Source organism: Oenanthe melanoleuca, chromosome 13 (assembly GCF_029582105.1).
Source record: "Oenanthe melanoleuca isolate GR-GAL-2019-014 chromosome 13, OMel1.0, whole genome shotgun sequence".
Taxonomy (NCBI): Eukaryota; Metazoa; Chordata; class Aves; order Passeriformes; family Muscicapidae; genus Oenanthe; species Oenanthe melanoleuca.
The window spans coordinates 6600859-6623919 of NC_079347.1; the positions used below are offsets into that span (position 1 = coordinate 6600859).

Below are 23061 nucleotides of genomic sequence, written 5' to 3' on the forward strand. Positions count from 1 at the left end.
TGTCAGTAAAAGCTTAGAGTGTCCCATGCTCCTGTCACCCCACTCTGCTGCACCATGAAAGTCTCCCAGAGCCTGGTTCCTGTCTAGCATATGTGATATGGGGAGCACATGTCAAACACTTCCAACAAATGGACTCTTTTCTTCCTTCCCCAACTTCCATATGCCATTTCACAACATCCGCTATTGAGACAGTGCTCCTGTTTGGAAAGGACAAATCACTCATTGTACAGCAAGGCGCCTTTGTTAACAAGCTGGGTGTAGCTCACATTTTTGTTTAATTCTTCTGGGCATCTCTCTAACAAACAAGTACTCTTTGGAGCTCAACTCGGTAATCGATACAATTTTCTTAGTTTACAGAGCAAATAATTACTTTCTGGTGATGACTTCACAAGGTCGGGGAGATGCATATAAATACTGGGGAGGGAGAAGGCAGAGAACCATCCACGGACTCTCCGGCAACCGACCCACACGGAACAGCCACCACCACCGCCAGCATGAAGATGGCCAGCTGTACTGCCCTTCTGGGGCTTGTCCTCCTCGGCTGCCTTTCTGGTAAGCCATTTTTATTCATTTGGGTTGCACTCCATGCTGGTCTAGACTCCTGATCCTCTCCCTGTCTCTGTGCATCCTGAAGGAGAGCGCAGCCTCTCGGGGATGTGACGGTTTAGGAACTCGCGGCCTCTCTTTTCAATGAGCTTCACCTTGTGCAGATAGACACAGGGCATCCATGCTTTAAGCTTTTGAGCCTTAGTGGGGATTAGGGTGCTAAAGAAGGATAAAATTTTAGTCCTGTTTCTTGTTTTGTGAGTCAAAATTTCTGGTTTCACAAATAAGTGATTTTTATTTTAATCTCGGTGTATCACTTTGCATTTACTTGGAGTAGATGAAACATTTGGGAAGATATCACTTCTCAGTAGTGAGTATTTGGTGTATTTGGTTACTCTATAGGGAAATTGATGATTCCAAAAGAAATTTTAGTGAAGGACATCATGCGATTTTTACATTTTATAAATTTATAAATGTTTACATTTTATACATTTATATATTTTATAATTTATAAATAAATATAATATAAATACATTTACACATTACACATACATATATTTGTACATTTCTGTTTTTATTGTAGATCTTGCTGCTGCTCAAAGACGGGTGAGTATTAGATCTTTGTCATTTAGTCTTGATTTCTAAGTCTAAATGAATAATTCATACTCACACTATATGCCAGGGAACGTTTGAGGTGAAAAAAAAAAAGAGAGAATGAATAAGAAAGAAGTGCCCCTAAGTGCACCTCTTTTCCCAACATAAAAAAACACCTTTGTCAGAGAGAGATAATTCAGCATGTTGATGATTAAAAAGACAGTGATTAATAATGTAGAATTCGAGTCAGCACAGCACAGAGTGCCAGCAGAAAATCTATATGACTATTGAATATCTGCCTAAATATCTTCCCTGCCTTGATTCCCCGAGGAATGATCATTTTTGCCCATAATTCTTGCCAAAATTACTTTAAGTCTTAACAGCAGAGAGGTGCTTTCGCACGCTGTAAAAAACTCGATTTAATTTTTTTCCACCACGGAGGAGCCATAGAGATTCCTCACAGTAGCCTCCCAGGGCAGCAAAAACACGATTAGGGTGAGAACACCCTTCTCTCTGTTTGGAGACACTCTGAGTCCCCTTTCCCAGGCCTCCTGCGGCGCCTACATGATGACTGGAAAGACCATGACCATCGCCTGTCCCCGCAACTACGCCCCGGTGTGCGGCACCAACGGCCGCACCTACCCCAACGAGTGCTCCCTCTGCAGGGACTTCTTGTGAGTAGAGACTCCCCTGATCACCTACAGTGCCACTTCAAGCAGCAGGCAGGAGCCCTTGGGGTGGTGACTAATCGTGGGGTGGACTAGATTTTTCTTGAGTTTCTGTTTTCCCTAATGCCCGGGATCTTCCGTGTCAAAGCTCCAGAAACTGATTAATTACTGAGGCTTTACGGGTGGAGAGACTTAATGATTGAGATGACTACGTGGCATGAAAAGATTAATCCCTGCTTTCCTTCTCCCTCTCTCCCTCCAGCCGCAACCGTGCCCTGGACAAGAAACACGATGGAAGATGCGTTAGGGTAGGGTCACCGATTGATTCCTTCCCCTGGTGGGTGATACCCAGACCCAGCCTAGGCTAGGATTTGTACTGAACCCACACAACTGCTAGTTCTCAGAAATGGGGTGAAAAAAAAATGAAGAATTTCAGATTTGCAGGAAATTTAATTTGCGTTTTGCTCGAACTGCTAAAATCTGAGTTTTTAAAGTGTAGCAATGTATCTGAATAGTTTAGGGCATAGTTTATACCAGGTGCACCAGCTGAGCTATTTTTAGCTGTTTTTCAGCTGTTTTATCAAATACTCAAGAATTCATCAAGGCTTCTGAAACATAAATTGTGCTAAATTAAGAAAAAAGAAACTAAAACCCAAAATACCAAAATTGGAAGAACCAAGATAAAAGTGAGCAGTAAAGTGCTGGACTAAACCAATCACATTTCCTGCAAAGTACACGCAGAGTGCGTGAACAAGATAAAGGCACCGATCAAATAATATGTGGTCGTGTGAACAGTAGCTTTAGAATGTATAAATACAATAAATTAGCTTCTGCATAAATCACATTGATTTGTCATTCAGAAGTCCTTTGTTTCTGCATAAAAGGCAAAATATCTTCTTTATAACACCAGAGTTTAGAAAGGAAACTTGATTTGAAGAGTGTTTCGTTCAGTGTTATGGAAACACTTCTCTTTACATTTAAACTTAGAGGCTTGTTGTAGCTAAGAAATTCCCCAAAGAAGTTTGGATTTCACCTAAACTATAATTTTGTAACAGAAAAAGCAGATTCTATCAGAATGTTAAAATTAAGTTAGTCAGTATAAATATATGGAGTTACCATGAAGTGGCAAAGAATGTCTATTTTTAGTTTAGAGAGAGAGTAAAGAACAATTCAGGCTGTGCAATTTCACATAATACAACGCCTCCCATTTCAATATGCTCAGAGTAATTGCAGGAGCAGTGAGTTGAGTGTAAACTCCAATTTAGAAAGGTGCAGGCACCTCACAGAAAAATTGCTGCTGTGTGAGGTATTTTAGGCAAGGATCCTTCATGGTGGCATTCAGGGGGAAAATCCCCAGGATGACAGGGATGAAGCCCAGCTCAGAGCAGGTACTGATGCTGTACCCACAGGCAGGATTTCATCTGCGCTCCCTGGCATCCACCACACTGGAAGCCCCTTTCATCTCACAGCTCTGGGAAGAGGGGGAAATGCCTCTTGCACTGCACAGCAGAGATTCAAATGCAGTTTTGTGACTGTTTCAGATCGACTGTACTGGTTTCCTGAGGCCTGGCAGTGGTTTCAACATCCCCTGCGGCGCGGAGTACAACCCCATCTGCGGCACCAATGGCATCACCTACAGGAACAAGTGCCAGTTCTGTACTGCTGTGGCGTAAGTGAAGGGCCCGGCTCAGGGGACGGTTTCTGGATCAGTATTGGTCTTCTTGGCATTTGGAGCATGAAGGGGTAGTTTGGCTCACCAAGCAGCTGCACTGTGCTCATTCATTCTCCTCTTGCTTTTCCCCCAAAGGAGCGGCGTGGAAGTGGATCTGCAGAAATATGGACAGTGCTACCAGCAGGTAAAGACAGAAATCTGCACTCCTAACTGCTGTCACATTTTGCAACACAAATTCATGGCTAAATAATGGAAATGCCTCCACTCTCCTACTGCATTTGGTCTGGAAATAGGGCTTCAGGAAAATAGTTATGCCAGGGTCAACACATTTGAAACCAAATCCATGGCTGAGATTATTGGTCCCCTCTTTAATCTGGGAACAGCAGCCAGAGGGTGCTGAGACCTTCATTTACTCTGAAACTGGATGGGCAAGAGATGCTGCAGCATCAGTGCAGGAGCACTATTAGTAGCAGTGGTTCCCTGGGTGGGAGAACTTAGTGCACTGGGTTTTGTGACCATCCCCTTTCTGTCCACTTGCCTCTGCTTGCTAAATCAGCAGAGCAGCCAGTGGGAGAGCCAGCCTGGAAATACCAGCATGGCCATTTCACTACTTATAATAATATTTATTAGATTTTTTGCCTCCACCATCTCCCTACTTCAGGCTATTCCAGGCAAGCACATTCTCAGAGTCTGCAGAATTGCTGGAACAACAGAGCCCCGCTCCTGAAAAGTGCTTTCGTGCTTTGCCATATCGCAGATATTAAATAAACATAAAGCACTTACGTAGGAAAATATAGGGGAACAAAAAGCTTTTAACCCTGTTTTCGTTCCAGCAACAAAACTTCAACATCGACTGCAGCCAGCAGAAGGGCAGCAACGTCTTCTGCACCTCCGAGTACAACCCCATCTGCGGCTCCGACGGCAGAACTTACGGAAACAAGTGCCAGTTCTGCAACGCTGTCACGTAAGTACAGAGCTCACCAGGTGGCCAAGAAACCAGAGGAGCTGGAGCTCCCAGGCAGCTGTGGAAGCCCCAGAGCTCCTGTTAGCTCCCATCCCTACCCCGTGCTCCTCTCCCAGCGCTCACTCCTCTGCCACCCCCCAGGCGCCACAGATCTTAAGCCTGAGTGAGTCTTCTCCTCCTCCCCTTGCAATTAAAAGCAGATCCCTGCTTGCAGGCTCATAGCATTGCTGACTGCCTCCCTGTCAGGGTGATTGAAAGTGTGACCGTAGGAGGTGTCCAAAATTACGGGGTTTGTCCCAAATCTCTTCAACCTATGAAAGTGTGCAACTTGAGGAATCTGAAAAGAGGTGGAACACAAAGTGAAGTGCTTTATGACTGGAAGAGCACAAGGGCATTTGCCTTGTTTGGTTAAAGTTAGGCTATAAAAGTGAGCCCCATGTCTCTAATTTTGGTCTCCCTCTCTCTCTCCAGACGCAGCGCTGGAACTCTGTTCTTCAGGCACCAGGGCGCGTGCTAAGCGCTGGAGCTGGACCCTTCAACATGGCATTTCCCTCACAAATTCTGCAATCAAACTTGCTCTTCCTTGCTCCCTCAACTGTTATGCATCAATCTCTGCTTTGATTGATCAATAAATTAAATGCAGCCACAATCTTTGCCATGGAATGGTTTTTTATTTTAGTTTTGTTTTCCAGGCCGGGTAATGGGTACTTTTTATGGGTACTTTTTAATGGGTACTTTCCAGGCTTTTGGGTACTTTTCTGGCAGGCAGGAGAAGTGGTGAAATAAACCACAATAAAGAGCAAAACACCAGCCCAATCCCTTATGAGAGAATGTCATTCTGTAGCAAAGCACCAGAAAATGCTATAAAATAACACAAATTTGAATCTAATTTTGAAGTCCTGCAAAGTGTAAATGGATTTGTCATTGTCACAGCACTGGAACTGGGAGGAAATGTTCCTTTTGGGGACCTTGGCCTGGTGGGATGGTCCTGGGGAAGTGTGAAATGGGGTGTGATCAGCTCTATCTGGTCACTCCTGGGCAAGGGACAGGTCTGGTGGTGCCTTATAAAAAGGAGGCTTATGGCAAAGAGAGGAAGTATCTCATAGGGAAGAAAATTAGGAACTGCTGCTTCCTGAAGGGTGTGTCCATTGAGTCTGTGCCCATCAGCACAAAATTGCAGCAAGCTATGCAAGGCTATAATGAGCCTAATGAGAACCTGAAGAGAAATTAGACTGGGCTCGGGCTTTCAGCTTCTTGGAGAAGAGATCTGAAAAGCTGTACCGGTGGTATTTGAGGCAGAGGACCCTTCAGGAAAAGGTCTTGGTTTTTCTAACTCCAGGAAAGAAGGGCCAGAAGATGTGCTGGCAGCTCAGATGTGTTTTATATCTGGGGAAAAAAAGGTGTGAAGATAACATCTTTGTGGGAGCCTGAAGTGTGCACTGCAGGAAAATTGACATACATGACTGTTCATGATGATGTGCCATCTCTTTGGGTGAGTCAAGGAGTTAATATGCAAACAGCACAAGCAAAAAAAGTCCCAAGTGCCATGGCTCACACACTCCCTTCCTCATCCTTTCTCCACCTCCCATTCTCTTATGTAAAAGAGCACCTGCTGCTAAAGCTGATATTTAGGACAAAATCTGTGACTTTCAAGACACCTCTCTCAGTCTTGTTTCCTGAAGTAGATAATTTCTTGACCAAGAATTTTGTAGGTGATTCCCACTAGAATCTAAGAGTCTTGTCCTTCCCTAGAACCAGCACAGAGAGCAAGAAGAGGAATCAAAATTCTTATTTTCAGGGTTTTTTTGGAGTTACTACAGGTAATGTAAATCACATTGTACCTTTGTGCCTGCTCTTCAGAAAAGACAAATTGGAGAGTCACAAGAGTCCTCACTAGTTACCTGCTTTTGTGTCTGAGAAAATAGTTAAGGAACACTGAAAGTAACCAGTGGATGTGTTTGGCTATAATTCCTTGCTGGACAAGATGTTTACACAGTGGCCACAGACTAGTGGAACTCTGGCCACAGCAGAAAATTGTCTTCAATGGCAAGGTCTTATGGTGAGCCTCCTCTTCAGAGGCACTTTGTGCCTGAGGAAGTCAGATACCTGCTTTGGAAAAGCTCAAAGAAGAGCTGCTCACCTGCAGCACAATGGGGGGAAATGGTGAATATATGGCTGTGTCCCAGCTGCCTCATAAGCCTCTAGCAAGGACTTTAGAAGATGGAAAGGTTTGTGGCATTTAAGTCTAAAAAGTGGCCAGCACAGGTTAGGACTCACCTTGCCACCAGCAAGACTCTGCCCAGCCACCCTTAGGCTGCACAACAAGGTCCAGGTGCCCTGCTTCTCTCCCTGATTGTCAGAGGGATGGAATTCCCCCGCCTTTGCCACCAAATCCACTGCTCAGATGTCACAAAGAAGTGGAAATGGGCAATAGCAATAATCACCTGGCTGGTAATTTCACCTTTTCCTCTGCTCAGCCCAGAAGGGGTTGGTCCCTGCCATGAGTTTGCTGAGGCTGGAGCCAGCCCAGTTGTGCTGCAGCAACCAAAACATCATTTGTGCAGATAAGGGACTGAGGCATGGAGGCTGTGCTGGGGAATGGTGACGTCTGAAGGCAGAAAAGGCAAACAAGGAGTGCTGTGAGTGGCAGAACTGAGCGTGGCTGGGAACGGCTGCAGCTGACGGGTTTGATAACTAAATTACAGCAGAGGCTGTGCAGTAAGATCACCCCTAATGGACAGCTGAGCATTCGCCTGCCACGCACGGATTCTCTGCCACTCTGTGGATTTTAAGATGCCTGGCAAGCTGCAAACTGAAATGCTTCCCCAGATGTAAGGCACCCATAGCATGGCTCTCCTGCAGAAACTCTCTTGCTGGCTGGGGATGCTGGTGGCATCTTTCCTCTGCTGCTAGAAAAATGTTTAAAATGTGATCTTTATTTTTAATTTTTTTTTTCCACTCCTGTGTAAAATTTGGCTGCAACTAGTTGTGTATTCAAAATTCACTGGGGGAACTAAACCCCAGATATATCTACACACATTCCTCTCCTAAGCCTTGTCTCCTTAGGAAAACATACCAAAATTTAGGCTTATTCTTATCTGGAGAGGTGTTTGGTGAGTGGTGAGCCTGAACAGAAATCCTTGCACAGCCTCAGCTGGAAATAGAGCTTGGATCTGCCAATTCCCCATCAAATTCCCATCACTGCCACTTGCAGTGGGAGCAGAGCCCTAACATATGTTTGTGAAATGTGAAAAACTGGAAAAACATTGACAGCTAGAGTTTAAATAGTTCAGGGAGGAGAGTCAGCAGTCCTATCTGGGACTGTGCACACAGCGAGCAGAGCATGTCACAGCCCAGAGCTTCTCCACCCCAACTCCACAAATTTAGAACCATCCTCAAAAATAGCCAGGGAACAACGTATAATTGGTTTCACAGACAACACATTCTCATGCTGTGATTTATTTCGTAACGTCTAGTGAGTGTCATCACGCCACACTCAGAGCCTTGGTGCTGGCATTCAGAGAGGGCCCAGAGAATGAAAATTACCAGCTTCCCTGATGAATCATTGCTTTGAAAATTCACCCTTGTGAGAATCCTGTGACTATTTGGGAAAAAAAAAAAAAAAAATAATGATGTTACAAGCACGTCTATCACTCATATAATTATCCCTTTCTAGGTTTGATGTGGACAGGGCAGCATTCCTTAAAGCACCATAAACCGGCCAGGACCAATAATGGCTTTAGGAACCAAGAGGAGAAGTTCTCACAATTAAGGTGGGGAATGAGGACAGCTATGGACAGGCACATAAATACACAGAAAGGCAGCTCTGCGTGCACACTGTGGGCTTGGGGACTGAGACAACACCTCCTGCTCCGACCTTGGACTAAAGAGCTCCCTGCAGCATGAGGGCTACAGGTGCCTTAGTGCTTCTCAGCCTGCTGCTGCTCTCTTTCTTCTTGGGTAAGTGATCTTTTCCCTAGCCTAGAAAAGAAAAACAAACACCAAAACCTCTCCTGACAACAAATTCTGGAGAGTCTTGATCACCGGCTGACAGGCTTGAAGATAAAGCTGAGCAAGTAGAAAATATCTGCAGGACTTGCTCACTCACATGACATATTTCCATTCCTCGTGTGCCTCTGCAGTGGATAATGTACTGGAGGTGTCACTGGGAGACAGAGCGAGAAAATTCTGAGCATTTCTTCGGCAAATATACCAAAGCAGAATGTAATTATGAATTTTTGGTACAAATGTTCACTGGAGAGTTTTGCTGAACCAGTTAGAGAAGAAACTCGCTCACCTCCAGGTCATCTGCTCTTGTTTTGATCCTAAGCATCTTGGTATTTGGTGTTTTCCTTGGAGATGTGGAGACGTAATTAGATGAAAGTTTCAGCTATCGTTGATGTTGCAGAGAAAAGCTTGAAAATTAAATTCAAATGTCCTCAAGGAGTCAGAACAAAGAGGGCAAATTAAAAGGATCCAGCAACTATTTATCTGGAGATTTACACATCTCTGTGATGATGTGGGGAAGCTGAGTGATGATTTTTGAATCTATATGTCATGTCAGTGTTATCACTTGCTTGAGTCCAGCTGACCCAGCTCTGCAAGGTGTGTGGCAACAGTTATTGAAGAACATGTGGAACAAGAATTATTTATACTTGTTTTTCTATGAATAATTTGAATAAAGAAGTCACTTGAGAAAATGGCAAACTGCACGGAGAAGAGGTGAATTGCTTTGTACATATTATTCATTATGAAATATTCATCTGTCTCTAATTGAGTCTTAATTGGGACTGTGTTCCTTCAGAAGGCTGATGCTTCCTTCCAAGGCCGGGCAGAATAGCAGCAAACCCTGTGATCTCCTGAAAAAGAAACAGATGTCAAGAGGCATCATCACAAATTCCTCTGTAGCTGCATGTAATATTTATAAAAACATATTTAATGAGCTGTTTTGTAAATAATATGCAGATAGCCACACCAGTGCCTTCAACATTAAGGCAGCCTAGCCAAACCCATGGACAGGGTAAATGTGCCAGCACCAGGAAAAAGCACCAAAGGACAACAGAAATAGCAAAAGAAGTAGGAGGGATTGATGGATGAGGGTTGAGCTGACTGAGGGCTGGGTGGGATTTCCACTGGGGAGGGATGAGTGTAGGACAAGGTCCTTCCAGTCCTGCCCAGAGCCACCTGCCCAGCACCACAGCTGGCAGTGACCCCACTCACCAAATCTGGCCTCACCAAGTGCTGGGTGTTCGTCCCACTCTGCTGTGACCCAGATCCTGCAGATCTGCACTGAACCCACCCTGCAGTGTCAGCTCCCCCTTAGACACACGACAGGGTCGCCCCGTTTCACAGCTCTGACTCAACCCTCACGCCTGCCTGCTGGCTTTGCCAGGAAGAGACATCAAGAGCGTGGACTGATTAGCTCCAAGCCCAGAGCCTGTGGTTACAGAGGGGATTTTTGTGCTGGCTCTGACCGGTGCTGCCTGTTCTGCTCCCTGTCACCCTGTGACGTCTCTCTGTGTCTCACCAGGCTGAGCCTGTCCTGGGAGGGTGTCTGGGCTGGGCTGAGCATGGCTCAAACCCAACCACGGGATCTCCTTCTCCATGGTCCCTCCTGTCAGCAGCAGCAGCCACTTGCATTGTCCAGAGGTGCAGGAGCCTCAAAGCCACCCTGGGTTTAAAATCTCCAGGAGCACAGCTCCACATCTGATATGGCAGCTCGCATTCCCAGGAGTGGCTGCCTTCCAGGAGGTTGGGTTGTGTGTCTGAGGTGTAGCTAGCAGCTGAATGAATGATTACATGGTATTTTAGTCGCATTTTTCAAAATAGGAAAATACCGAAAAGCAATTCAGATAATGTATTTCCTGCCCCCTCTTCCCCTGTGAGGGATGACGGAGTAGGAAAAACCTGGAGCATGTTTCACTATAGTTTGCTTAAAATGTTTGTGAATTTGGCTCAGAGTTTATCAGAAAGTAATGCTGACGTGTAAAATCTGTCTGGTTTTTATTTGCTTTTTTTTTTTTTCCTTTCTTTTAGTTCCAGATGTAGCAGGTCAAGAGATTGAAGAGGTTAGTGCTGCTGTTTCTGCTTGCTGAATCTGCATTTAATAGAACCATGGAATCATTACTGTTGGAAAAGACCTCCAAGATCATCGAATCCAACCTTTGAGTGATCACCACTGTGTCAACTAAAGCATAGCACTGAGTGCCACATCCAGTCATGGCGTTTCCCCTTGGAGGAATGTTTTTCTAACCAAAATCTTGGTGCTGGGTAAACAGTTTTTAATGTCTGCTGGGAGCAGGTGGGTCCTTCCAAGGATTCCCAGTGCTGGGGAGTTCACTGCTACCTGGGGGGTGTTGTGTGCCCACATTAGCAGGTAGAGCAGGGAAATAAATGGTTGATTTAGCAAATGTTTATGTGCTGTACCACTTTTGACTTGCCTTCACTATCCAACCTTCTCAAGAAGCAAACGGATTACTGAGTGTTCTATTCCCCCAAATTTAGTTAATCCCTAGGATTTGTGAAGACAAAATACCTGAACACTTCCTGGGCATAGTTTTTAATTCCCAAGGGAATTTCCCTATGGCTTTCCACTCCTTCCTGTGGGAAAGCAGGAGCTCAGCAAGCAAAGCACCAAACTGGGCTCAGGGTTTCGCAAGACACTGAAGTCATGCGGCAGGGAGGTAGCTCAGCTCCAAGTGCATGACAGAGCATCAGTGCTGACTCCTCTCCTGCATGCCTAGGCTAATCTGCTCCTGTTGTTGGGAGATCAAGACTTCTCCCAAGTGACTACAATTTCCCTCCTCAAACATGGGGCCAAAATTCAAAATTCTCTTGAAATGCTGCTTCTGCTCGTTTGCGAGAGGGTTTTTTCTGTCAGAAAATAGGCAGTGTCTGCACTTGTCAGAAAAAGCACTACATTAATGACCTTGAGTCCAGTTTGGAAAGTGAAACAAAAAGTATGGGAGTCCTGAAAGGGTTATTTTTTATCATTCTTTGTGCAGATTTGTAGAGAGTTCGTGAACAGAAGCGTGTACTGCACGAGGGAGTCCAACCCTCACTGCGGCACGGATGGAGTCACCTATGGGAACAAGTGTGCCTTCTGCAAGGCAGTGCTGTAAGTGACACTGGGGGCACTGAATCAGCAGGGTTTGCCTTCATTCCATGGATCCAGTGGTGCCCTTCATGGAGGGGAAGCCCTGTATCCAGGCTGCTCCTCTTGTGTGGATCAGCCTCTGGACCATGCCAAGAGGAATGTTTCCTCCTTGGAGCAGAGCTGTATGGCTATGAGTTAATTTTAATTCATTTCTGGGCGTTGCAGGCTGCTGGTTGCCATGCTGAGAGGCAGCACAGGGCCTGGGAAGCAAATGCATCCTGCCTGTACCTTCAGCACTCACTAAATTGATGCACAATTCCCACTATGTGCCACAGGCTGCAGCTCTCACTGCCCACACTCCTGGGTACTGAGAAGTGCCTGGAGGAATGTGGGAGCTGAGCCATGCCAAGTTATTCCTGAAAAGTCTGAATGAACTCTGTGGAACAAGACACAAGATCTCAGAGGAAGAACAGCATGTCTCTCCTTTTCCTGAGCTCTGTCACCTTTTAAAGGAGATGCAGCAGGAGCTATCCCTAATGGATGGAATGTGCTTGCAAAATGTTTTTGCCTTATCAATCCTTACATTTAGTGTTCAGGCAAGGCTGCCTTATCCTAGGGCAAATCAGAGAAGAATGAGGAGAGGAGAAAATGGCTGGGTGTTCCTTGTGAGAACCACGAGTGGTTCCTTGTGAGGTACCAGGACATACACTGGCATGAGTCAGGCCTGCTGGGATGGATGAACTCTGTCCCACACTCTGTTATTTGCTTCTTGGTCTAAGTCTCTCTCCCTCCTTTTACAGGAGAAGTGGAGGGAAAATAAGATTGAAGCACCTGGGGAAATGCTGAGTCCTCCCTGGAGCGAGCAGAGGAGCTGAGCCGCCGCCGCGGACACGGGAGCAGCCCGTCCTCCCTCTGCTCAATAAAATAAAACTCAGCACCATTCCTTGGCTGGATTCCTTTTTCCATTAGACCCAGAACAAGGCTTTGATCCAGCCGTGCTGGAGGCTGATGTGTGGCTTTGCTCTGCTCTTGCATCACTCTCCTCCTGGGGAGAAAGGCGATTCCCTGGGCTGTGCCCTCCTCTCTACCAGCCACAGCTCCTCTGCCCCATCCTGCCTGGCAAACTGGCACAGCCAAGAACTCCTGCCCATCCCAGGGCTGGGTGACAGCCTTGGTTCCCTTCCCAGCCTCCATAGCCCTGTCCTTCTCTCTCAGGGGTTGTTGTGGGAGGGTGATGGGAGAGCTGATGAGCAGCGTGACTGCATATGCCTCATCTCCTTTGGAAAGCACAGACAAGCAAGCTGAGGCTAGGGAATACTGCTCCATTTAAGCCTGCACCCAGAAGATGGCAGGTGGAGGCTGGTTTTAGGCAGAAGCTGCTGGGCTCCTCTTCCCAAATCGATCTTTTTCCTTCTTTCCCCTTAGAGAACACTTTGTCTTGAAAACTGTGAACTCACCAGCATTACTTTGCTGCTGCCAAGTGGCTTCTCATGCTAATAAAATTATATTTAGAAGAGTGCCAGATTGTATAAATTGTCAATAATTTAAAAAAAAATATTCCCTGGAGCAGAAGAGCTGTGGGCCTACTCTCCCCTTCTTCAGGATAAATTCTCTCTGAATCATACACAGACCTTAATTTTCTAGGCACACGTTTGCATTTATTTACAATTTTTAATACACATAGACTCCATTCCTTTCTTCACTTTTCACACTGCTGCCCTCTCTCTTCTTCACTCTGGCTGACAAATCCCTCTTTGTGCAAACACGAGAAAAGTAATTTTACTTTACTCCTCTTTCACTGTGCAAAACTCTCAGAGGGAAATACTTGTGGCATCCTCTTGTTAAAACATTGGCAGTAGATCAATGGGACAGCAGCTCCTTTATATTAAACACTTAACTTTCAAAGGGAGCTTCAGATTTATCATGAGCCTCAGGGGTCAACATCTTTTGCAAGCACCTGAATGCTGAGCACCTAAACCTCTGGACCTTGTTTGGACAGAGTTTGCCTCTCATGCCACAATCCCAGCTTTGAACTCAACTGGGGCACAATGCCTAAAAAGAGAGGCCTCAGCACACCTAATACCAGCTTCTCCTCTGGTAATCCACATAACCCAATTCTGGCAAATCCTTTGACATTTGGTAACTTCCCAGGCAGGCAGCCAGTGGTTGAGCTGCACAGGCAAAGCTTTGTGTTGGAGCTGCTTTGGAGCTTCTCTCGGACCAGCTGCCTTTGATCCTGGTGCTTTCCCCATCCCAGCCTACTGGATTCTTGCAAAATCTGCCACCTCTTTTGGAAGCAGACCAACCCTCTTTGTGGCCCAGTTGTGCAGCCTGGGCCCTGGTTTGGTTTTCAATTCAGATGTTGTGTTACTAAACTCAACAGGACATCCAGAGCATGGGCAGGATTGAGGAGAGCAAGAGGCACAAGTGGTCATGAGAAACATTGGGAAAGTGTCTTTCCTTATCAATCCTCCAGCCTGGAGCAGAATAACCTCCATGACTTCTCCTAACAGAGTTATCCTGTGATGATCCTTACATCCTGGCACTGGACCAGCACCATGATCAGAGGACAGGAGCAAAAAGAACCATTTTTAATATGGAATTTTAATGAGAGAAGGGAAATGGAGAATCTTTTAGCCTGAGATGGCCCTCAGTGACTCCAAAATTCTCACAGCATATTGCCATATCTAATCCTTTTAAATCTGGAGGCTGAGATAACAAGGACAGATCACAAAGGCAAGGAAAGAAATTGCAGAAGTTGACTGTTTAATAACCACCATGTACTTTGTTTTTTTCAGAGAAACTAGCAAATAAAACACCTCCATACCTCACAGATCCAGCTACCATCTCCTCCACCTGTGCCAGGGAAGTGGAGAGTGGGAATAATCTGCTTTGAGGAAATTACTTCCCTCACCTGGGGACACTTCCCAAAATTTTATCTCCAGGAGATGTCAAGAGAGGCAGAGCTCCAGCAAAAGCCACTTCTGTTGTGATCCATCCTTGCAGCTGAGCAGGCACATGGCTCCAGTTTCCTGGGATGGAAGGGATGCTTTGCTGGTGCCAGGCATGCTCACTCTTGGTTTTGGAAAGCTGGATTCACCTTCCCAGTGGGGCTGGTGGATCCCTGGGACAGGGCAGCAGTGGCCACAGGATGTCCATCCTGAGCTCCCATCTGTGCCTCCCCCAGAAACACACACCAAAACAAAAATCAAAACTTCAGCCACTGCTTTTTCCTTGATTTTTTTCCTACACCTTTTAAGTTGTGTTGGGTTTGGGTTGTTTTGTTGAGTTGGTTTTTTCTTTGTTTGTTTTTTTTTTTTGACAGCTTTGGAAGGTGAGTGAGTCATGATAGATTTGAGATCTCTCTTGGATAACATGAGCACCTTCACAGCTCTTTCTCTCCCTGGGGAGCAAGGGGCAGAGGCTGGGGTGGGAGCCACCCCTTGCAGTGGAATGAGGGGAAGGTTCTCCCCACATCTCACTCAGTCCCCTCACCAGTTAAAATGCAACCAGAATGAAATCTGTGCATGGCCTGACTGCAAGGAAGGCACTGCTCACAGCTGAGCACCCTGCTGTGACCAGGCCATGCCCATGGCAAAGGGAGGGATGTTATTTCCCTCTCACCACTCTGCTGTGATGCAGCTGATCCTTTATTGTGTCCAGGTTCTTGGCCCATTTAACTTGTGAGCTCAACTGCTTCCTCCTCCTCCCCCAGCACAGGCACGTGTCACTGTCACAGCTCAGTTGAATCCTTTGTCCTACTTTTTTCCCTTGACATCCACAGTGTTTGACAAGGCTTTTCAAGCTGCCATGGGATGATCCAAGGGTGGTGGTGCTGACTGCAGGGCTCTCACAACCGGGCTGGGGAGGAAGCTCCAGACTTGATTATCATTCCAATTCACCCTCTTTTCCCAAAGAGAAGCAGGCTGGATCAGCTGGGAAGGGACTTTGGTCCAACCTCCTGCTCATGGCAGGGTTAGTGCTGAGATCTTATCAGGTCTTATCAGTTTAATACTGGGAGCCCACAAAGCTGGATGTGCAATCCCCTTTGGCTGTCACTGTGGTGAAGAATTTTTTCCTTGTGTATCCAAATTCAACATCTTTTCTTTCCACTGTCTCATCTCCAAACCAGGCACCACCATGAAGAGTCTGAATCCACCTGCTCAGGAGTCTGCTTTTTAACTGGTCATTGCATTTACATCCCCTGGAATCTTCTTCTTCACCAGGCTCCCTCTGCCTCCCCTCACCAAGCAAATGCTCCAGCCCCCACCACTCTGGGTGGTTTTTCACTTCAGTTTTCCAATGCCTTTCTTATTTTGGGAGCAGGACCCAAACTGAGTAGTGGAGGGGATTCTGAGCCATGGGGTCAGGGAGAAGGATTGTGCAGGGAGCAGGTGGGAAAGCTGTAGGAGTGTTTCAGGGCACTGAAAAGATGTGGATGGTGACATTTGCAGGGAGCAGCAGCAGGATGTCAGAGTGCATTGGGCTCTTTATGGATTAAGGAACAGCTGAGCCTGCCCTGGGGTGAAAGGGCTGCCAGATGTTGGGAATCAGCCAACAGCTCCCTCCATCCCTATCACAGCTGAAGGGCTTAAATAGGAGCCCAGGGGAGGGATTTGTCTGTTTTCATGGACTACAGAGCAAAGAGAAGGTGAGTGTTGGTGTTTTGGGAGTTGGTGGGGGTTTTGTGGGTTTGTTGCTTGCTTTTGTGGGTGGGTTGTTTGTGTTTTTTCCCCTGAAATAAACAGTGTAGTTTCTCACAGGAGCAGCTGCAGTAATTGTGTGTGGTATAGGTGTTCTACAAGGCAGCTCTAAAAACACTGGGGAAGGCTTAGAAAATATAAAAGACAAGGATTACCCCAATACAGAAAGGAAAATTTTTGTTTGGATAGGAAGTACTGCAGTCAGGTCATGGAAGTTTGGCTATTGGGTCAAAAGTATAAACAATATAGATGGATAGTTAGCCTTTTAAAGACTTTGTAACTAAATTCACCTCCATTTTCTCACTTTTGGCTTGATAGCTAGAAGTGCTGAAGAACTCTGTTCTTTAGATAAGATTGAATAAACAACCAAGTCTGAGCAAGGAATCCATGTCTCGAGCAGTCAATCCTGACTCTGAGTGAAGGCAGAAGGTAAAAGACTTTCAAGTGTTCCAAGAGATTCCCTGTCCCTGCAGGATGTGCTGTTCCTGGGCATTGGGCTCCCTCTGGTGACTGCTGGGAACGGGCTCTGGTCCTGCTGGAGAGGAGCCCCAAAATCCTTGATTTGTGCCTTTGTGATCTTTGGGAGAAGGTCAGCCCCATGAAAATAAACAAAATGCAATTTTAGTGGTCCTAAGGCTCTGCTCAGGCAGGATCCACCCCTCCCATCAAGCTGAGGCACAGTCTCCATGGCAGGGGTGAAAGGCAATGACTTGCTTTGAGAGAACTCAGTGCCCTCTCTGCCCACAGGCATGGCCCACCTCTGCGGCAGGCTCTGGAGGAAGAAGTTTGGGACAGAAAAATGCAGCTGGGGTGAGTTGGGCTTTGTACCTCTGTGATTTGGGGGATGATTTTTGGTTACTCTGCCAGGTGCAAATACTGAGATTTAGCATCAATGCTGGACTCTGAGCACGACACATTTGCTGCACTTTTCACTGAACTCACCTGAGGCTTGGGCTCTGCCTCTGTGCAGGATTTCCCCCCTGAGAAAACAGACACAGGAGTGCCTGCCCCTGGGACAGCACAGCCCCAGCATCCGTGTGCCCCCTGCACCCCAGCAGGTCCCAGAGCACCTGCAGCTGCTCAGGGTGTGCTGCTGTTTGCTCTCCTGTCTCGGGGGCATTTCCAGGTCCTGCCAATCCCTTGGAATGGTCCAGGCTGGCGTGGGCAGGGTGCAGTACTGCTGATGGACACTGGATGCTGCCACAGACTGGGTGCTTCTATTGTGTCTCTCCAGTGCAATTCTGGCACCAGCCTGGCTGTGATCTGTGAAATGGTTTTGCCTTTTTTTTTTTTTTTTTTTCCTTTTTTTTTTTTTTTTTCTCATAAAGCCCCAGCTTCTGGGCAGTGATTAGGTGAGACCTAAGCTCCTGCTTCCTAAAATAGGTATTTATTTGTTTATTTGTTTATACAGTGTAAGCCCTTCTAATTTGAGGTCAAATTACTACTCGGTGGCAGAAAACTTGTTTGAAAAATCAGCATGGTGTTGTATGGGAGAGGGCAAACGACTCCAGTGGACTAAACCTCAGGCTCTGTTTTGTTTGCAGCCCTGATCAGCCCTGGGACACGTCCTGCAAATGTTGCTCTGGTAGCTCCTGGAGCCTGACAGATGTTAGCTCTTAAGACAGCTCTGTGATCCTCCTTGCCAAGCTCAGTTAACAGCCCTAATTTCTGCTGTTTTAGCCCTAATTTCTGCTGGTTTAGCCCAATTTCTGCTTTCACAGGGCTCTTCTCCTCCAGCTACTCCAGTTGTGCGCTCAGCTTTGACCAGTCAAACCTCACCTCCCCTCAAAAGCAGCTCTGTGCTTTTGGGACAGGAGGGAATATAAAGTGTAATCAGAGATGAGTTTTAACCCCTGCCCTTAGCAAATGGATAGTCCTTGGCTGGTGGTGCTTTGTGAGAATGAAGTGGAAAACACTTGAGCTTCCTGGCTGTGCTGTGGCTTTGTTGCTTTGTGGGTGCTGGCAAGGTGATGGAAACACGAGAGCCACACTTTCCCTGTGGAGATTCATGTTTAAAATGAGAGAATGTGCAGTTGAGGGGCTGGTATGGGGTCAGTGGGAGGATGTCTGGGGTAAAGGAGCAGCCCCATGGTAAAGCTGTGCCAGCAAGCAGGAAAACTGGGCTCTTGGGGCAGTGGAAGCTCTTTGTGCCCTCAGGGGCACTGCTGACCCCAAAGGGGCTTCTTGAATTCCCGTTGTGGGTTGGCCAAGGTGAGGGCACTCAGGAATCAAAACCAGCAAAAACGTTCCTTGAGATCAGCCTGAGTGGTTCTGTAGCTGTGGCTTTTCTCCAGCAGTAGGTGATCCCTGACACAGGGTGGGGATGGAAGCAGAGATGGTGCCTGTGGGGAGCTGGTGCTGCAGATTCCCCTCCAGCCTTGCCCTGTTGCTTTTGGGGCAGAACTTTGCTGTTTTGAGAAAATCCTGTTGTACCCGTGTTTCACTGACTCAGGGACAGGGGAGCAGCACTGACCCAGGGGTTGAGGAGTGGTTTGGGTGAGCACTCCTGCTGCTGGGTCCTGCAGGGCTGCAGAGGGTTGGGCAGTGGCTGCAGGAGCCCCCTGCCCGTCTGTCCCTGCCAGGTGAGACCAGGTCACTCCTGCTGTCTCCTGCCCCTGTAAAGCTGCTGCAATCCAGCTGTCCCCTCCTAATTGGTTCTGGCAGCAGCTTGAGCTGAAAAGCTCCTGTCTGGTTTCCTTCCAGACTTTAGAACAGTGCTTGTCCCATTCCTGTCCCCAGGCTTCTGCTCACCCTTCTGGAAAGGCAATGCAGGAGGGGGGTGTAGAATTCACCTGGTTCTTGTGAAAGATGGACCAGTGCTGGAAACTCTGCCCTTGAGTCTCCATCTGCCCTCCTTTCTGCCTGAATAGTCTGACAACTTAGTAATTGTTGTTAGTGGCTTGATTCAAGTTTCTTTGGAGAAAATACTGTGACTTTCTAGAATTGTGCCCTGTATTTGACTGAGTCAGTGGATCTGCAATTATCTGTGGTGCCTACATTTCCATTAAGGGGTTTTATATGTTAATCTCAAAAGATTTAGTGCTCATTTTGGGGTTTTCATCTTGCTAGCTGCCCATAACCCCTGAAGTGCTGGGCTAACTGCAGGGCCAGCAGAGATGCAGGCAGGAATTTCTTTCTAATTCAACCTTATCCCTGATCCCAGCAGCCAGCAGGGAGCTGTGGGGCTCCCAGCACACCTTTCCAAGCATCAGAGGGCAATGAACATTTCTGCATCAGTGATCTAAGTTTAAATAGACACTTATTTTGTAGCATTTCTCAGTTTAAAACGAGGCAAACTGTCATAAACTTGGTCAGGGGTTGCTGGGCTGAGTGAAGGAAAAGCTGTGAACTCATCAGTGACAACACTGTCATCCCAACTCCACAAAGCTGAATGTTATGTTATTTAATAGTTGCTGAGCTAGATCTACCTAAATTTTTTGAGAGTGGAAATGAAAACACAAAACACAATATTTTGATTCTGTTTAAAGAAGTCAGAAATTTCAATTATTTGCCTGCTTTCTTCCAGTGGCAGCTACTCACTAAATCCAAACCAAAGGAGCTTATCAGCTTCTGAATGTGTTTATCTCAACTAATTTACTATTTGTGGGAATGGGGGTATTGCCTAGGTATAATTACAAACCCTCTGTATCTGAAGCTCAGAATTTCCTTCAAGTGTTAGACACAAATAATTTTGGTTTTAATTTAGTACCATTTGTTATAGAAAAAGGTTTTCCAGCATACCTGTTCTGTCTAGTCACATCTGTAAGGGATTAATCAAATTAAAAAAAATCCCACATCACTTTATCATTTTCATCTCTGAGGCAGTTTAATACACTTAACTTTTCCAAAAATGTGCTCATTTTGGTTCTGATTCAAGAAATATCCATCATTAGGACAGCAGAGGGACCCAGAAGTGCATCAGTTGCAGTTTAAGTGTCTGCTTGAAATTCTGCTCATGTTTCCCCACTAAACTGATGCAGCTTTCACTGCTCACAAATGTCACACACACCCCTGTATGTCACGAAATGTGAACTGAATATAGAAAACTGGATAAACAATCGTAAGTTTTGCAAAATACAATTCTTGAACCACCTCATTTTGCCCTGGGAACCAGGATGTCTCAAAGTTTTACTAGAATTTGTTAAATAATTATATAATTATAATTATAATAAATAATTATTTGTTAAATTATTTGTTAAATAATTTACAATGTTCTTACTGTGCCATTTGTTTTTTGAGTATGACCCAAACTGGGGGGAGGAAAGCCTGAAACTTTAACCTGAGGGATAAAGCTGGGAGGTCACCAGTGGAGCTCTTGGCTTGAAGCTGCTCAGTCATGTACAAAATTCCTCCAGCTCCTGAGCCATTCCCATGCCACAGCCACGGAGCAGGAGCCCACTGGGCCAGTGAAACAGAGATTGAAAGATACAACACACCCACACCAAGAAACTTTCAAGAAGTCAGGGGTCAAAAATCATAGAGCATTGAAAACAACAAAGCTGAGAAGGTTTTTACCCACAGTTTTACTGGAAGAACATGCTCAGAAGCAGAACTGTTGAACGAGCTCAGCATTGACACCCATTTTTTATTCATCTGTGAACATTTTCCTCCAATGTGAAAGAATTTAAACAAGTTTATTGACCAGCCTGTGAGCCATCATTCATGCCCAGCTGTCTGGCCCTGCACTCTGTGCTCCAGAAGGAGTGTGACAGATCCAACTCAAAATCCAGGGGTTGATCTTGCAGTAACTAGGACAGGCTGGAGATGAAAAGCCCAATCAGATGTGAAGGCTGAGAGAATTGACTCAGGAACTTGTAGTGAACTGTGACTTCTTTGATGCCCTGGTCCTGAGTTTGACTTGCTTTCCTCTCAAGAGCAGCACAAACCATAAAGAAAAGGTTCCCACTGTTAAATATCAAATGCTTTAACTAATTTTACTAATTTAGTACTAAAAATCTAATGCAATCTTAGTGTTTCAAAACACCAAGGTCAAAGTCTCCTGGGGTGTTGCAGGAGGAGGAGGGGACATCACTCAGCAGCAGTGGCCATGCAGGCTCTGCTCCAGGTCACCCAGTCTCCTTCCACACAGGAGCAGCAGCCAAACCTGGCCCCTGCTGTGATAAATGATAAAAGCTGTGATAAATTATAAAAGCTGCTCTTTCCTGATGGATAAACACCTTGACAAATGGTGGGTTATGAGCAGAGTGAGTGTGCAATTCCAACTGGGCAGTTTTAAAGAAGGAAAAAAAAAAGAAACGCAACAAAAACTTTCAAGGGGTGTTAATGATGCACTTTTTACTGTGCCCAGCACCCCAGCCGTGGTGCTCTGAGCATTATGCAATCTGAGAACAAGCTCCCTTTGACTTGTACCCATTCTTAACAGAAAATGAATTGGTGGGAAAACCATTTGCCAGGAGAGACACAGAAATTAATGGCATGGCATTGTATGTGACTGTGTGTGGCAAGGACACAGGCCAAGCTCGGCACGGACTCCTGACAGCTAAATGAGCATCCAAGTGCTCAAAGCAGCATCAAAGGATCTCCAGAGAGGAGCAAACTTCCTAAATAAGCATAAATAATGAAGCTCGGGGCTGTATGAGAAAGCTCATCAGTATATAAATAGTTCATTTTGAAGTTCTCTGTTATAAAACACCAGCAGAAAAGGGCTGATGCAGGAATGAGGTTGAAGCCTCGTGTGATTATCAGTGATCTAAAGGATAATGGGGGATGATAGAGATGGGCTGGGAAAAACAGGTCTAAAGTGCTGTGGTGCAGAAGATAAAACCAAGAGAGTCAAACTTGGCACTGTGAGCCCTCAGAGCTGGTTTTTAGCATTTTTAGTAAAACCTAACCAGAGCTGTTCATCTGCCATCAGAAGATATCCTCTTATCTAAACCTGGTCCTTGCTGGTGCAGAGCCCATTCAAAGCCCAGATGTCAGCAACACTCCCTGGTAACAAGATATTGCCAATATTGCTCACACAAGAAACTTATAATGCCTGCAAGGTGGCCTTTGTCTTCTCCAGGACAGAGCAGGGTTTTTATCATCTACTCCTGCTATTCTCTTCCTCACCATTTCCTTTTCACAGAAATTTTTCTCTGTGAATCCCCCTCAGCTAAAGCACTTTATCAGGCACCCCTCACTGTGAGCAGGAATTGCTGATATCCTCTAGTACCTGCCACAACTGCTGTGGTGACAACAGTGAAATGTCCAAGGATTCTGCCTCTTCATCCAGCATTTCTTGCTTTAAGCAGCTTTAATGAATGAGGAAAACTGTGCACTTCTCTTTACCCTCTGAAATACTGTTTTAACCTGACCTTTGTCTTACTGGGAGCAAGTATTCAGCACTTCTCACATCAGTCTTAAATACATCCTGAACAGACAGAGTGGAAAATTGTCTTAAACCCTTTGGCATCCACTTGCTGTCAGTTGAATGTCAAGTCAGGAATAAAAATTGGCAACTAGCTGTAGATTTCACAGTCATGCAGTAGGATTTGTGGGGCTGAATTTGCAGCTCAGTTCCTGGCTTCACTTGTCACTCCATGTACCTCCAGTGATGAGCATTCATTCCAGAGCGAGGCATTGGAGTTGTCAGATATCCAGGGCTTACTGAAATAACTTCATTTTGAAATGGACTGTCTCTTCTGGTCTGAATAATCAGACAGAACAACATACAAAATGTTTGACATGTACTGGGAGCCTGAGACAGTCTCTGACACATGAAAATATTTGGAATAGTTCAGACTTCATTTAATGCTTCTCCAGCGTTCTGCAGAATGGTAAATTATGAGCTCTGTAATTAAGCTGTACACTCCCCC

At 45.9% G+C, this 23061-nt stretch overlaps 1 protein-coding gene and 1 pseudogene across 1 annotated transcript; both read left to right on the forward strand.

The window, feature by feature from the left end:
* The first annotated feature begins 379 nt into the window (after positions 1 to 379).
* LOC130258846 (ovomucoid-like) lies at positions 380 to 5093 on the forward strand (annotated as a pseudogene).
* Positions 5094 to 8263: 3170 nt separating this feature from the next.
* LOC130258801 (serine protease inhibitor Kazal-type 6-like) lies at positions 8264 to 12430 on the forward strand. The gene is made up of 4 exons (XM_056502503.1): positions 8264 to 8404; positions 10481 to 10512; positions 11449 to 11561; positions 12341 to 12430. The coding sequence occupies exons 1-4, from the start codon at positions 8347 to 8349 to the stop codon at positions 12384 to 12386; spliced, it is 249 nt and encodes an 82-aa protein (XP_056358478.1). The 5' UTR covers positions 8264 to 8346; the 3' UTR covers positions 12387 to 12430.
* Positions 12431 to 23061: the final 10631 nt, after the last annotated feature.

What these genes read in the sequence shown, in the direction of transcription:
- LOC130258801 (XM_056502503.1), top strand. Translation starts at nt 8,347, where the DNA reads ATGAGGGCTACAGGTGCCTTAGTGCTTCTCAGCCTGCTGCTGCTCTCT. An exon ending in GCTGCTCTCTTTCTTCTTGG is followed by an intron (nt 8,405 to 10,480) that starts GTAAGTGATCTT and finishes CCTTTCTTTTAG; the next exon opens with TTCCAGATGTAGCAGGTCAA. An exon ending in CAGGTCAAGAGATTGAAGAG is followed by an intron (nt 10,513 to 11,448) that starts GTTAGTGCTGCT and finishes TTCTTTGTGCAG; the next exon opens with ATTTGTAGAGAGTTCGTGAA.